Raw genomic sequence first — 17,314 nt, 5'->3', positions numbered from 1 at the left:
CTCTGCACCACAAAAAATAGAACATGCACCTAAAAGACATGGGTTTAATTGCCACAAGGAATTGCAGAATATAAGTATATTATGAATTCTGGCCTGCCATATTAGAAATATTTTCATGCAGGACACAATGGGGGTCACTTACTAAGACCGGCTTTTTACGTTGGTCTTAGATTCCCTCCTACGCTGCATTAAAATTCACCTAATATATGAGGAGGCGTGCGCCTCCACTGCAATAGTTTTTCAACCCATTAAAGTGAAAGCAGACGGAACGATGCCCATGTATTGCAGATCCGCAAATGCGGTCCGCAATACAGCAACGGGCAGCACACGTTCGCGTGCATGAGCCCTAAGGCTTATTTCACACAAGCAATATAGAATGAGTCAGAGTCTGTTCAGGCAAAAACTCATTTGCACAAAAGTTTAACCAGTTTTGTCTGCGATTGCGATCAGAATTTCAGGTTTTTGCACTTGCGTGAAGAAAAACTGAAGTATAACTATCTAAATCTCCTAGCAACCATCAGCTAAAAACGCATTGCTTCTCGATGTTGTCCCATTAATTTTTATGGAACCAGAGCAGAGCAAAAAAAGCACAATATAAAATATGCTGTGATTTTTCATGAACGCAGAGATAATCGGTGATAAACAATGTTCGCATACTCAGACCCACTGAAATGAATGGGTCAGCATTCGGTCCGGATGCTTTCCGCTCACTACACACATCGCATCCAGACAGAAAACTGGCTCCTACAATAAATGATCTCACGCAGACAGGTGAGCAGGGATGATGCAAGAACAATATGACTATGGGTAAGCCGGCAACGTAATTGTGTCTGACAATTATAGGGGCCGTCAGCTATTCACTATGGGCTCCCAAGCAGCAGCTAACGCAAATTAAAGGAACACACTTCCCTGAAATGAAGGAGGAGACAGTTTACAGATGCAATGGCTATGTGGAGCCTGCCATTGATAAATCTAGGCTGTTTCCATTCATAGGAATTTATTGGAGGTCATTGCTCCAGGACTCAACTACACTTGCTATTACTGTAGATTAATGGAAGCTAATTACGGCATAATTGATTGTTTTACGTCCTTCTGTATAAACATTATATAGTTTGAAGGGGGTAACACAATGTGATTTGATGTAAGAAAATGATGTGCCCATGGATATACTGGATGTACATAACTAACCAGTTTGGGCATACGTGGACTAAATGAATAATCGCTATTTATCACAAAGTAGGAACATGTCGATGTGTATTAGAGGCCGTTACACAGCATTTTTTACAGCATTTTTACAGCACCGGGATCCAAGCGGCAGCAGTTTTTCTTCTGCCTCCCATTTTTTACAATAGGAGGCAGCGCTGAAGATTGCTGATTGGCGCTTTTAAACAGCGGCCGCCTCCAAGAGCTTTAGGACTCATTCACGCAACCATATGTATTTTGCGGTCCGCAAAACACAGATCCGGAAAAAAAAATTGATGACTTCCCTGTGACATCAATATTTTTTTGGGTCGATCCATTGAAACGATGCCTGTCCTTATCCACAAAACGGACAAGAATAGGACATGTTCTATTTTTGTGCAGAACGGACTTGCAGACATATGGATACGGAATGCACACAGAGTCATTTCAGTTTTTTTGCAGCCCCATTGAAATGAATGGTTCCGCATACAGGCCACCTGCGGAATTTCAGTGAGGCTGTCCGTTACAAAATTTGGAGGTAAATAACACCATGTGAACGGCCCCTTAAAGTAGTTTCCAGGATTAGAAAAATGTGGCTGCTTTCTTCCAGAAACTACGCCGCACTTGTCCACAGGTTGTGCCTGTTATTGCAGCTCAGCCCCTTTCAGTTCAGTGGAGCTGCAATACCACATAAAACCTATTGACAGGTGTGGCGCTATTTCGGGAAGAAAGCTGCCATGTTTTTTTCTTTTAATCCAAGGCAACCGGTATAAATGAGTTTCGTTCTAACAGTCTAGAGACCCCCTATTTGGACAAGGCCTCCGTGACTCTGCGTTCCTAGTGATCTAACGCCATGCGGTGGCAACGTCCAGTTTTTGCAGGCCACAGTAACATTTCATCTATAGTGATCCTGCAGTAACACTATGGAGACAGGTGCTAAGGGGGACAATGGCAGGGGTATACCGTACACAGAACCAAAGCAAATCTGGGTTCCCCTCCAGTGTCATAGAAGTAACGATATACTATGTCATGATGCATTCATATATCATGTATACATATCCACCTAATAAAGAAGAAATGTATATACTATCAAATACATGTCTCATGTTCCTCTACCGTTAAAAGACAAAATGTAGGCTATTATATTCCTCAGTAGGAGGACTGAACTTACATTCATTGCTTTTGTAACCCTTGTGTATAATAAGCACAGATCCAGATTATGGAGAGCAGAGAGGGAGATTTATTAAAGTATTTTTTGCTAATTATGGCGCACACAATAATGCATAATAATTTGCACCATAATTTGAAACTTTTTGCTCTTCTTTTTGAAAAGTGGTGGGGCTTAGCAGTAAGGGCCCGCCTGGTGTAAACTACAGTTCAAGTCTAAACTTCTGGCACACAGACTTCCAGATGAGATGATGCACAACATTTACTAAGGAACCTGGGCCTAATAAAGTTAGGGAATCGTATTCCAGCAGACATTTTAAATATATGAAACACCAATCTTAGTAACTTCGCCACAAAAGGTCTGCTTTCCTCTAACCAATAGTGTATGTAGGGTTTTGTTACCATAGATACAGTATTGTCTGAAAAGTACTCACTACTGTAAGGGTGCATTCACATGGGGCAGATTTTTTGCAGAAAATTCTGCAACTGAAAATCATTTCTGCTCATGTGAATGGGGCTGTTTTGGAGGGAAGTACATGGACCTCTGCAAGCACCGCTTCAGTTGCAGAAATTTTCTGCAACATAATCTGCCATTTGTGAAGGCCCCCTCAGGGTCCTTTCACACAGGCCAGTGATCAAGAACGAATGTTTGCAGGAATACTCATTCAGCCGATCATCAACACATGTAAACACCTCACCGATCAGCTGACAAACAAACCTGATCAGATCTTTTATGCAAACATAAAAATGTTCGCTGGACGCAGACGGATGTGCTGCTGCTATAGTGTAAGTTGTATAGGGAATGAATGATCGTAGTAACGATGGTTCACCCCCAAATTGGCCCTTGAAAAGGCTCTTTAAACAAGCACCGTTTGGTCGATCGGAGCTCATTATGAATCCACATCAGGCCACGTAATTGTTGTATGTAGGTCAGTAGAATGAATTTGATAAATTTAACCCTGGAAATGATAGTGTTAACAATCTAATCTGTTTGTTATAGATTTGCAGTAAACAGCCAATTACCCAGAAGCACTGCCTGGCAGATTTCCATAGGTTTAGCAGCTTAACTCTTTCATTCCTACAGCATACATTGCAGGTGAGCAGTAGGTTGGATTTTTCAATATGCTATAGGCGGATGCAGGAGAACGCCGTTCGTCTATATGGGATTAAGGCCTCTTTCACACTACAGTATGTTGAATTCAGTGTTTTGCGTTCCGTTTTTCACGGATCCGTTGTTCCGTTTTTTGCTTCCGTTGTGGTTCCGTTTCCGTTCCGTTGTTCCGTTCCGTTTTTCCGTATGGCAAATACAGTATACAGTAATTTCATATAAAAAATTGGGCTGGGCATAACATTTTCAATAGATGGTTCCGCAAAAAACGGAACGGAAACGGAAGACATACGGATGCATTTCCGTATGTGTTCCGTTTTTTTTGCGGACCCATTGACTTGAATGGAGCCACGGACTGTGATTTGCGGCCAAATATAGGACATGTTCTATCTTTTCAACGGAACGGAAAAACGGAAATACGGAAACGGAATGCATACGGAACACATTCCGTTTTTTTGCGGAACCATTGAAATGAATGGTTCCGTATACGGACAGTATACGGAACGCAAAAAACGGACCGTATACGGAACGCAAAAAACTGTAGTGTGAAAGAGGCCTAATTCATTATGTTTCCTTAGGTAAAGGTGTAACCATAGTAAAGAAGGGAGTCAAGGGCAATACCCGTTCTGCACCACCAGGCATGTGACAAAAGGGATGAAACGATGGATAGATTATAGTGCTGTACACACAATTTATTGCACCAGATTTATAACAAAAAACTGCTGCAAAAGAAAACCGTCTTAGATGCCCATAGCAACCAATCAGCTTCCCCCTTTCATTTTTCAGATCCACTTTGTGAAAATTAAAGGATCTATCTGATTGGTTGCTATGTTGCTATAAGATAAATCTCCCCCAAAGTGTTTTTATAATGTTTTATTTCCTGCCCGAGATATTAGAAGTTTATAGACATTGTGGGTTGAAACGCTCTTAACCACATTTTGCTTTTAATTATTTATTTTTTTATTCTTGTGTTAGGTATAAAACCATACATGAGTAATTTGGAAATGTAACTTGGTTACATTACAAATAAGCTGTCACCTATTCCCTCCTCCTGCCCATTGGCTGTGCAATCTGTCTAGCCCTATCCATAATAAGGTGTCATCTACTAAAATGAATAGCGCTGGGTGTACGTTCAGTCATTTCAGTCCCAGTATAGCAGATTTCACATGCTGGAGGCTTTGCACAGGCAGATACATTACATCAGGTGCTATGTGCGCTGCTTTAATTGATAGATCTTAGTCCCAAGAGTTTGTGTAATGTGAGAAATACCTCCCCTTCTCTCTGCTCCGCTATCTCCATTGCTACATCTGTCATGGGAGGGTCTCTGACTAACAAGAAGCACATTCATGTATTACTTGTTATCCTGAGATATAAAATAGGATAATCGGCTAAACTGATGGGAGTATGTCTTTTTTCCGCCTAGGTTACTATGTTAGGGCCTGTTCACATCTCGTTTCACATGTCGAACGGATATGTTTAGACATAATGGAAAAAAAACAACACAAATCTATGCAAACTTTGTGGTTATCGATCTCTTTTTTTATGCATAAGGTCGTTTCCTTTTTTTCTTTTAACAAACAATGTATACGTTTTTGTGAAATCTTTATTTTTTTAAATAAAGTTTTGGAATGTATCAAAGGAAGTAGGAAGTGTCTGGATGCGCTTAACGGATGATAAACGTATTGTCTTACATTTTCATCCGTCTCCCGTTTACATGTTTTCTATACATTTTTTTGTAGGACTCAATTATAGTCTAGCCATACATTTCTATCCGTTTTTGTCTGTTTACAAACGTATCCGCTTTCCATACAGCAAAAAAGAGATGTGAACAGCCTGGATGAACGTATGTCTTTTTTCAGATTATGTAAGGGGCTGTTCACATCTCGTTTTTGCTATACATCAAGCAGATATGCTTGTAAACAGAAATAAATTATAGAAACGTATGGCTTGACATACTCGCACTTGCCAGGGCATACTTTTGAATCCGTTTGTCATTGTTTATGTTTCTATACTTTATTTTTATTTTTTGGACTGAATAATATAGCATACCACGCTTTTATGTCCATCAAAAAAAAAAGTATGGTACATATCAATTTTTTTCAGATGATGTCTTTAAATCTTCAATAAAGAAAGGTTTCACAAAAATGTATAGTTTTTTGCTAAAAAAAAAACCCTGAAACAAGCATATTGAAACGTATGCACATTCGTCAAGTGTATACGTTAAAAAAAAAAAAAAGATAGATAAGCTCAAAACTGCATACATTTGTATACTTTTTTTTTTACTGTATGTCTAAAACTTCTGCCTGACAAACAGGAAAAATTAGATATGAACAGGTTAGGGCCTGTTCGCATCTCGATTCTGCTGTATGTCAGTAGATAAGTAGACATACAGTAACATAACAAACTCCTTTGAAGTGTATCAAAGAAAATATGAAGTATCTAGATAAAACTGGATACGTTTATCAGTGTTGTCTTATGTTTCCATCCCCCGTTCACTGCAATGTAAAAAATAGTATACATTTCTATATGTTTTTTTGTTTTGTTTTTGCAGGACAGAAAAAAAAAAAAAGGTACAGAAACAAACTATGAAAAATAAGAGTCAAAAGTATGCACTTTTGAACAACTTTTTCCCAACACTAGTCTATGGGTACGTCAAGCCATATGTTTTTATACTTTTTGTTTGGTTTACGTACAGCAATAACTAAACGTGAACAGCCGCTTACTATGTTACCTGTATCTCCAGTGAGCAGAAGAAAGCTTAACTGTCACACAACATAGTCAAAGCACTTGGCCTATCTTTTTGAAACCAATGGAACAGCCAACCAGTACCCTGTTCTGTACTCTGAAATGGCTGTCTACCGAGGGGTTGTTCTTCCTTTTGCAAGAGTGACCTATTTTGGTTTGGTTTGGCTGACATGGCCTACTTTGCATACTTCTTTCCATGAAGTGCTCCTCCCCTGTGAGCTGTATCTAAGCTTTCTCATGCAGCCAAACTGTACCCTACTCTTTATTGATGAGGGGCAATAACCCCCAAAACAGCTGTCTACAGATGGATTACTCTTCCTTTTGGAGGAGTCTCTGGTTGGCTGACATTAGCTCATTTGCATAATATATTGTTAATACTGTATATGTCTGTCAGGGAAGAGGTTAATGTGAATAGACATGTTTGCTGGCAGATCTAGTTATTGTGCCAAATGAGTTTGTGTGTTGTATGTGTGGAACAGATTGCACAACTCATACATTTTTGGATTAGTTGTCCACTCTATACTTCATTGACCTCAATGTAAAAAGAAACAGACAAGCATATGCCTCTGTCTATGCTTTTCATTAGTGTAGTGTTACAATTAAGTCAAGAGAGTACGGTAGAATAAACTGTGCATTCCCTTCTGGCCTAAAAAAGGTACAGACCCTAAAGATGCTAGTATGAATATGCCCTTAGTTTATTGAGAATTGTATGTGCTCACATTTTGTATGCTTTCAGCAGAAGTTCAGTCCCTGATAGAAGGTCTAGCAGAGTCCAGCTACAGGTAAAGATAATGTGCACATACAAGTCTAGACAAATGGTATCATGCACCAAGTTCTTGCAAAACTATGTGTACCTCCCTTTAAATTTTAAAAAGTCAAGTGTTACCTTTTATAGATTAACACTTGTCATCTGGTGGTATTGGTCATGGTCTACTAACAATTTATAGTTTTATGTGATTTATTATACTTGTTTATATAGCATCAACATATTCCAAAGCTTTTTCAAGCATTATCATCATCACTCATTGTCCCCAATGGAGCTCCCAATCTAAGCTCCCTATCAGTATGTCTTTGGAGTGTGAAATGAAACTGTAGTACCCAGAGGAAACCCACACAAACATGGGAAGAACATATAAACTCCGTGTTGCATGATGTTTTTGCATTTTGAGGTTTTCACACCTCCCAACTTTTTGAATGTTCAAAGAAAGACACTTATGGTTCATTGTGTGAAAGATCCATTTTTCCTGCATATTTATACCCAAGTTATATACCCAATGAATCATTATAGAAGCTCACAAAAAGATCCTTCTCAGCTAAATAAACCCCATTAGATCCCAAGGAATGAATATTCAGTTTACTTCTTCTATTGCTTAGCCACACCCAAGAGCATGGGCCAATAGCTAGTGCATGGTCATTACAATGACAGTACTTGTGTACCACGGTATTATGCATGCACAGAACAATACTCTTCTCATTCCATATGCTTTCAAATGCTTATATTAATAATATATTAATACAATCAGCTCCCAGTGTTAGATAGCAAAGAGCGTCATAACCTTTCACATTCTTAGTACATGCACGTGCAATCCCATGATTATTGCGTATGCATGTGTAACCAAAAGCGCATCTAAAACAATTGCATAATACATGCCTACAGACACATGAGCTTTGTGAGCTCATAATTCAGACTTTATCTTTATCAAAGTGCCCTGATGTCTGCCCAGCACAAAAAAAATCCTTCTCTGCTCCTGATAATTACTTCCAGATCCATAAACCAATTAAACACTTCATAAAGGAAGCTTGAAGTCTCCCAAATATATAGACAGCTTGCAAAATGTTGTCTATCTGGCTTCATTTATATACCATTTAAAATGCATTGGCCTAGTTATATTAGTGTTCATTTGCCATATACACTGGCTCCTGAATTTCGGTTTTAACTTTTTATTTTTACATTTGAGTCCCTACTTTTTATCTTTATGTACCTACATCTATCTATCTTGGATATTATAATGTTATGTATACCGTATATATACATGCACATACCGCCTCTGGCCAGAAACCAACTATAGCACACATACTTCACTGTCTTACATTTTACTACCTATAATAACAAAACTAAAAAAACACCACAGCAAATATACCATGACAACTGTAGGGCAACTAGGCCAATGTTGGCAGATGTTAGTCAATGAACCTGTAAATATATGTGGTTCATACTCTGAGCCAAAAATGATTCTAAAATAGTTTTTGGCCTTCACCACTAACAGCTTCCCTACTAACTAGACTCCTGGCATAGTCCACAGATGAAATACAGTTGTAGGCCACTTGCTGCCTGTCCTAGACCTGTATTCCTTGATGGCAAACTATCTTAGAAAGCGGGCATGTGCCCATTATCTATATGGATAAGAGTTACAGGTAGTGGCCTTACAAGTGAGTGGCTGGGATTTTCTGCTTTGGCAAAATAAGGGTTAAAGAGCCAAAAGGAACAGCCATTTTCCTAGGCTCTCCTAATCAGCTCTCTGGAAGTCCTTAGTTGTGACATTGTTAGTGGTTTATGAGGCAGTAAATGCAGGGGAACAGAAAGGAGTATTTGGGGATATGAGACTGGTCTCCCGTAATTAGTTTTAATAAGAAAATCCCGGACTCTGTGAGAGGCCGGAGGTTTGATCATAAGGCTGGGCAGGAAATTGAAGCAGACAGTACAGATTGGAAAAGTATTCCCCAAAATCCTGAGCCTGTAAACACACAGCAGGGGAATGAGGCAGGGGTTAGGCTGCTCTCTGCATACAAGGCAAGCCTCCCTATCTCAGGGTCCAGAACCATTCACATACACTTAGCTCCAAGACAAAATGGGCAGAATGGAAAGGATGGATTCTGGGTCATCTTCTAGTTTGGGAGAAATGAACACATTTACATTTCTGGATTCTCCTACACTGTACCTAATGGTACCCAGAGTCACTGATCAATGTGAATTCACCCAAAAAACACTAATATATCACAAATAAGAAGCACTGCTAAAAAGTTACTTTATTGTACCATATGTATCAGAAAAATTATAAATGTACTCAGTCAAATTCACAGATGATGTAGGATAAGGTTTATGCTTATAAAATATATCGTAAAAAAAAATATATATTATATATATATATCTATATAAATAAATATAATTAATGTATTGATCAAGTCTCATGGACAACAGATGCTTCACATATTAAAAGTAATATGGAAATTATATTTGGATGGTGACATTTTCTGAAAATTAGAGTTATCCTTATGATGGCTTTAGACATGAAATGTAAAGGTAATATTCCCAGTTACTATTTTGCCCACAGAAGATCATAATAATATGATCATAATATGAGCCTGATAGGTTCATTACAGATCATTACAGAACAAGGACATAAAGACTCACTACCAAATATTTGGCACTTTGATAGTTACTCCTCATACCTCATCATATCTAAACTGAGCCCCAAAAGATAAAAAATTACTTGAATTCAGATTTTCATATAATAGGACTATAGCTGTTCTGTAACCCACTGAAGAGATCAGAAGACCTTTGTAAGAACTGTTGATCTGAAGCCATTTCAAGCCTATTTAGTGATATGGCCAGAGAAAGGATGTGGGGCTAATACCATTTCTCAACATTCATGGGTCAGAAGATCCAGTGTATATAATAAACCTGTCTATTCAGCTATATACAGGTGAAACTCGATAAATTTGAATATTGTGCAAAGTTCATTTATTTCAGTAATGAAACTAACACATGAGATAGACTCATTACATGCAAAGCGAGATACTTCAATTTCAAGCCTTTATTTGTTATAATTTGGATGATTATGGCTTATAGCTTATGAAACCCCAAAGTCACAATTTTGAGGTACCCTTTGCTCAGGTATGGATTAATTAGTGGACTAGAGTGTGACACTTTGGGTCTAGAATATTGAACCTTTTCACAAAATTCTAATTTTATGCTGCATTAATACAATTCCTTTTTAAGTTTCATTACTGAAATAAATGGACTTTTGCGCGATATTCTAATTTTTCGAGTTTCACCTGGATGTAACTGACTGATGACAAAGACATAAGGAAGCACATAATAAATGGTTTCCTACAGTTCAGGGTCAGTAGAAAGTCATGATGTGAAATCAGTAATGGATAGAAATATAAGAAAATGAAGGAATCTGTCAGATTTTAATCCTAACATGGTAGTGAATGGCAATTATTGACATTAGCAGGTATGATTGTATGATGGCAGCAGTAAGTCTAGGTGCAACAGTTCCATCTCATGCTCAGCAGTCTATGAAATCAATACATAGAAACCACAAGGCAATCCTCAAACACATTCATTGAATGTCAAACTGCATACGGAAATGCAATTGCCATTGTAAGGATGATAACATTTACATTTTACAAATAATATAAATGAACATAAAATATAATACAACCTAAATGATTTTATATAGATAGATAGATATACACACACATACACATACATGCTTTGCTACTGCTACCAATACTAATACTACTTCTACTAATCATTATTTCTCATTTGGAACCTACTTTTGTAAAAGAAGATTACTGTTCCTTATTAAAAAATAATAGCTATAATATAAGAGGTGTCTATAGTATAGTAACAATAGCAGTTATTAGAATTCAGCAGGAAGACACATCCTTTCCACATTTACAACTGTGCAAAAAATAAAAATAAATCTTTGATAAAATGATCTATTAGTAAATACAAGTGATGCTCCTCTCAGGGGTAATCTCTAGGGGTACAAGCACAACTCTTACCTTTTTTGATGACAGACTGGTCCAGCAGACTGACTCCTGACTCATCCACCACCTGGTCAATAAGGAGACAGTATGCATTCTTTACATGGAGATATAATACAACCCTACTTACTGATACATAGAGGGGAGGTAAGTGGCACTGGTTGTGTTACATAGGTATGCACGTGTACATGTAGATTCTGAATCTAACCAAACATAAAGCAAGGGGACCCGATGTATGATGGAAAATGTGATACCTTATTCAATGGCTGTTCTGGTTAGAAGCTGGAAACCACATAAGAAGCAGAGCTGAATCTGTGTCATATGATGGGAGTTGTAGTGACCCATTGTATGGTCAGTGTGGAGGCATTATACAGTACAGGCTGCTATCATGCGATTAGACGATACAGGCAACTCTTATTTCTGGTGAATTTCCTGGTAAAAGTAACTTTTTATCGATTATTTATTACTACTAGGAATGAATGGGAAGTCCCCACATTCAACAGTATTAATATCCATAGTGTTTGACATCTAATATCTATTATCTATCTATCCGTCTGTTTATATATCTAATATATTTCTATCCATCTCATACCTAATATCAATATCCCATATCTATGTTCACTGTAGACATTCAATCCAATGTATTATTATTTTGACTTTTAGATACAGTCGTATTGTTCATAGTTATTATTAGAATAATAATAATAATAATCACATTTTCTGTCCACATGGAAAGGTATAAAAAAAATGTATGTAATGAAATTGCAAACATTGAAATTTGCGAAAATTGCTGAATAGAGACCGCAAAATGTCATGCACACTAGCTGAAATGCCGCATATAAACCGCATATAAATCACTGAGTTAAACAAGCCAACAATAGTACGTTTACTGGCCGGATTTATTCTCAATACATCATCTTATACATTTTATATTGTGTGTGACATTTTCAAAATAATAATATACTGCGCAAAAATTTGGCTACAAAAGTGTTTTTCTTGTGTAATCACCCAGCAAAAAGAAATGAGAGGACAGATGATAGTTATTAGATAGATAGATAGATAGATAGATAGATAGATAGATAGATAGATAGATAGATACTGTAGATAGAAAATACATAGATAAATAATAGATAGATAATAGACAGATAGATCTATATATAGGTAGAAAGATAAAATAGATAAAAATAGATAGATTGGTAGATAGATAGATAAATAAATAATAGATAGATATAGATTTGATAGATAGATAGATAGATAATATTAGAAATAGCTCAATGAGGTGAAATGTAATTAAAAGTAGCAGTAAATAATAACGGGAAGCTATAAGCACAAACACAAATGGAGCGAAGTGATTGACAAAACTTAGCCGGGTAAATGTCGCAGCCGGTACGAATAGTCGCTACTTTTTTATTTAGCACTGTGTGTGTTTCCGAATTCCCCTACACGACACTAATGTGTAAATTATTAGATTTGTTTCATTTCCTTGTTTTAAAAAAAGGAAAGTCTGTTTATTTCGTTGTGCTCTGCCCCGGGGCTTATCATGAAAGGAAATTGAAGAAAATGTGATCAAAGGGTTAAATCATTTTCTGCAAATTCCCTAAGCAATTAGATAATTACAAAGAGAGTGATGGTTACAACAATAGGCAACACTACTGCACACAGCACTACATACACAACATGCACTAAACACAAAACTACACACAATACTGCACTACATACAATACTATACACAATACTGCACTACATACACAACACATAGTAAACACAAGATTATACACAAACTACATACAATACTAGCACTATATACACACGCAATATACAACACGTAAAACTACAAAAACACAATACTACATATAGAAAATACTGCACACAATACTACAGACAGCACTACATACACAATGCTGCACACAATACTACACAAAACTACATATAGAAAATACTGCACACAATACTACAGACAGCACTACATACACAATGCTGCACACAATACTACACAAAACTACATATAGAAAATACTGCACACAATACTACAGACAGCACTACATACAATACTACATCAAAACTACAAACACACACAATACTACAGACAGCACTACATACACAATGCTGCACACAATACTGCACAAAACTACGTATAGAGCACACTGCACACAATACTACAGACAGCACTGCTACACTATCCTACATTGCACTGTAGAGCAGACATGTATATATCAGACATATTAGATAGCACAGTGCCACAGAACACATTGTGACGGAAGTGCCCCTACATAATAATAGGAAATCTAGTTGGAGTTTAGGATCCGGGGATGAGAGGGTTATTACATACATATGTGACAGTTACATTAGTAGATGTGTCCCAGATCTGACGTGTAGGACACATGGTATCACTGCCCTTACCTGCATGTCTTCTATGTTGTGGTGTGACAGCGCGTGTATGGACAGGGCACTCTCTGCCAGGCTGTGCCCACCATCTCCCAGCCCGGGCAGCAGACGATGAACCCCCCCATAGTCCCTTCGAGGGTCCAGGCTGAGCCCCCTGTGTGCCTGGGAAAGCAGACCTGCGTCTTCCTGGCGACTTCTCTGCGTGTGCCATGCCGACTGCTGGTGCTGATGGATGGGGTTTATGCCAGTGTAGGGGTCTCCCAGGTGGGGGTATCCAGACTCCTGGCTCTGGGAGTAAGACAAGGTAGGTTGTGGGTATGGGGGAGGAAAGTAGGGGGGCTGGAAATCAGATGCTGGAGTGTGGCAGAGCGGGGGAGCCGAGGAGTAAGCCCCCTGGTTCAGAGAGGACAGCTGGGACAGGCGACCACCGCTGGCTCCATTCAGGGCATCAGAGCGATCCTGGAACACAGGATTACATTATTAGCCTCCTGTGTGAGAAGAGCTAGCACTCTAATCACAGCACACATCGTAATCATTCAGTGTATCAGCTGGTAACTATTCCATATCATCCCAGACATGTCTACTAGGAGCAGAACTCATCACTGAGGAGATGTTCTCTGGTCATTTCTCAGGTCCAGCCATGAAGTGACCTGACTGATCAGAGACTGGTGAGCAGAAGAACCCAGCAGAAATGGGAGAGGAGCCCCGGTCCATTTATCTGATAATCTACTGCCCCTCCACCCCAGGACCCCATCCACACAGTGACCAGACCTACTGATCTGCAGGTACCCAGGAGGCCACCATTAAGGACTTCTCTGTCAATTTCTCTGCTCACCATTCCTATAGGCACCCCAGTAATGTAAATATCTATCTAATATCTATTTATTATCTATCTAATATCTATTTATTATCTATCGACCTTATCTATCTATCTAATTATCTATTATCTATTTATTATCTATCGACCTATCTATCTATCTATCTATCTATCCATCTAATATCTATCTATTATCTATCGACATATCTATTATCTATCTTGTATCTATCTATTATCTATCTATTATCTATCTATCTATCTATCTATCTATCTATCTATCGAAAGCAAAGATCAGGGCAGAATACCTTGTTTCTCCGTTCAGACAGGAGTGTCAGCAATACAAACTTAACCGCAGTAATAAACATAAAATAAGAAAAACCGCAGCTCATCCAAATGGTGAAACATGTGTGGTCCTTGATTCACCCATGCAACGTTTCAGTCAGCTTGCTGGGATCGTTCTCAAGTTTGGGGACTGAAATGTTGCATGGGTGAATCAAGGACCACACATGTTTCACCATTTGGATGAGCTGCGGTTTTTCTTATTTTATATCTACCTAGCTATTATCTATCTAATATCGATCTCATATCTATCTCATATTTAACTATTTAATCTATCTCATATCTATGTGTCTATCTCATATCTTTCTGTCTATCTCATATCTTTCTGTCTATCTCATATCTTTCTATCTCATATCTATGTGTCTATCTCATATCTATGTGTCTATCTCATATCTATGTGTCTATCTCATATCTATGTGTCTATCTCATATCTTTCTATCTATCTCATATCTTTCTGTTTATCTCATATCTGTCTATCTCAAATCTATGTATCTATCTCATATCTGTCTATCTCATATCTATGTGTCTATCTCATATCTATGTGTCTATCTCATATCTTTCTGTCTATCTCATATCTTTCTGTCTATCATACGGAATCATGCTTGTGTTTATTGTCCTCATCCTCTCAATTCTCTAAAGTAAAATTAGAACTTCACAAAACACCAATTAGAAGCCGGTGCCATCTGGTGAGGTTGGCACTTCGGAAGTATAAAGTGATATATATAATAGGGGACTACTACTCACCATGGCAGAGTACGCGTGGACCAACATGAGGGCGGCGGAGGTGTTGGCAGAGTCCGGCAGAGATGTCTGGAGCTGAGCAGGCGGCAGGTCCTCAGGATGCTGTATCCATAGGGGGAGTCCGATACGGAGCGGAGCCTCAAGTTCCTCAGCTCGCCGGTGCTCCCACTCCTCTGAGCCCCAGGCATCTCCATACACTCCAGATATAGAGGCGGGAGCGCGCGGGGGCGGGAGCGCGCCTTAAAGAGACAGCTGACTGGCAATGTGGGCTAAGAAAATACATCTTTATTCACTGGTAAGTGGCTCTGTGGAGAAGACAAGTGGCCCATTAACCCGGTGATCTATTGTACACAGAACTAGTGCTGGGAGATCTAATTACTATTATCATTTACCACTTTCTTACTATTTACCATTAGGTTATTACTATGCTATGTATTTGTATGACTGTCATGCTATTTTAATTAGTACTACTATCTATCTACAGTATCTGTCTACTATCTATATATCTAATCTACAGTATCTATCTATCTACAGTATCTGTCTACTATCTATATATCTAATCTACAGTATCTATCTATCTATCTATCCCATATCTATCTTCTATCTATCTACAGTATCTATCTATCTATCTATCTATCCCATATCTATCTGTATATCATCTATCTATCTATCTATCCATCTCTATATCTATCTACTTGGCAAAAATGATCACATACTGTAAATTGATTATGCAGCATGATGGACGATCAAGTAAACTAGTGATACATAACCTGGGGTGGAACACACACCATGCAAGATGAGATACCACCACGATGAGAGGCACTAGACATACAACACAGATACAGACAACATATGACCATGTCCATATAAGATCTAAGCGGGCACAGAACATACAACACAAACCTAGGCTATAATAAAACCATACAAAACATACCATCGTAGCAATGTGATCTGGCATTGAACACATCTATTCACAAATGGTTATGAAGAAGCTAAATAAGTCATACCATGATGTGGATACCTGGCCCTAGCATAGAATGTACCTATAGGTAAAATGACTATGGCAAGGTGGACATGTGGACGTAAGATCTGAAACAGACTGAATTTCCAGAATTAAAGGGAGTCTGTTAAACCAAACACAACGCCTTTCACTTAGTGATCTTCATTTTGGAGAAAAACTAATTATAATCCATTTGTAAATGAGCAGTTAAGTGCACTGTGGGAGGGTCCAAGACATTCTGTGTAGCCTTCCTCCTCCTTCCTCCTCTGCCAGCCCCTTCCTCTCTTTCTTGATTCACAGGTCCACATTCCTACATAGTAATCACTCCTGGCGCTGTCAATCAAGAAGGAGAAGGAGGGGCTGGTGGAGGAAGCAGGAGAAGCAAAAGGTGCACAGAGTGGCTTGGGCCCGCCCTCGGTGCACTTAACTGCTCATTTGTATATAAATTAAAAGTACTTTTTCTCTAGAATGAAATAATGATTCACTAATGCTACTTTCACACTAGTGTTAGAGATCCCCGGCAGGCTGCCAGAGCTCTCTGGATCCGGCATAGGTGGATGTTACTGTGTGCCTTCTGGCCCCCATTGACTATAATGGGATCTGATGGAGATTCAGCCAGAGAGCTCTAACATGATGTGAAAGAGGCCTAAGTGAAAGGTGTCATTACCTTCCGCTGAGCTAGCCATTGTGCCTGGTTTGATAGCAAGTTTCCTGGTAACAGATTCCCTTTAAGGAACATTAATCTGTAGCAATAATTGTAACTATTCAAACATAGCAATAAAGTCTAACTCTAAATGAACAACAGTAAATGATATAGGTATTCTTTATTGATCGGAATTATGTAAAAATGATTAATTGGACTGTAACATGCAAATGATCCTCCTTTGACTTGTCCTACTGTCCTATATTACTACAATAGTGTTTATGGTTTAATCATTCGTTCCATGGTCACAACACTGTCAGTAGTCGGCTATTGCTAATCAATGTCACTCACATGTATATGTAGTGATCGAAGAGAGTAGTTGAAAAACAAAATATATATATAATTCCTAAA

General features: G+C 38.4%; 1 protein-coding gene across 1 annotated transcript in view; it reads right to left on the bottom strand.

Annotated features, from left to right (window-relative positions):
- The window catches only part of TFAP2E (transcription factor AP-2 epsilon), a 32,045-nt gene extending 16,577 nt beyond the window's left edge, over positions 1–15,468 (bottom strand). Inside the window, exons 1-3 of the mRNA XM_044287630.1 lie at positions 15,264–15,468; positions 13,379–13,822; positions 10,997–11,048 (exon numbers count right to left, since the gene is read on the bottom strand). Coding sequence (XP_044143565.1) covers positions 10,997–11,048; positions 13,379–13,822; positions 15,264–15,290 — 523 coding nt within the window. The 5' untranslated portion in view covers positions 15,291–15,468. The remainder of the gene's footprint in view (positions 1–10,996; positions 11,049–13,378; positions 13,823–15,263) is intronic.
- Between the last annotated feature and the right edge of the window lie 1,846 nt (positions 15,469–17,314).

The sequence above is a fragment of the Bufo gargarizans genome, chromosome 3 (assembly GCF_014858855.1).
Source record: "Bufo gargarizans isolate SCDJY-AF-19 chromosome 3, ASM1485885v1, whole genome shotgun sequence".
In the NCBI taxonomy this organism is placed as follows: Eukaryota; Metazoa; Chordata; class Amphibia; order Anura; family Bufonidae; genus Bufo; species Bufo gargarizans.
The sequence above is the reverse complement of the archived record's forward strand: the minus strand, read 5'-3'. Positions and strand labels throughout refer to the sequence as shown.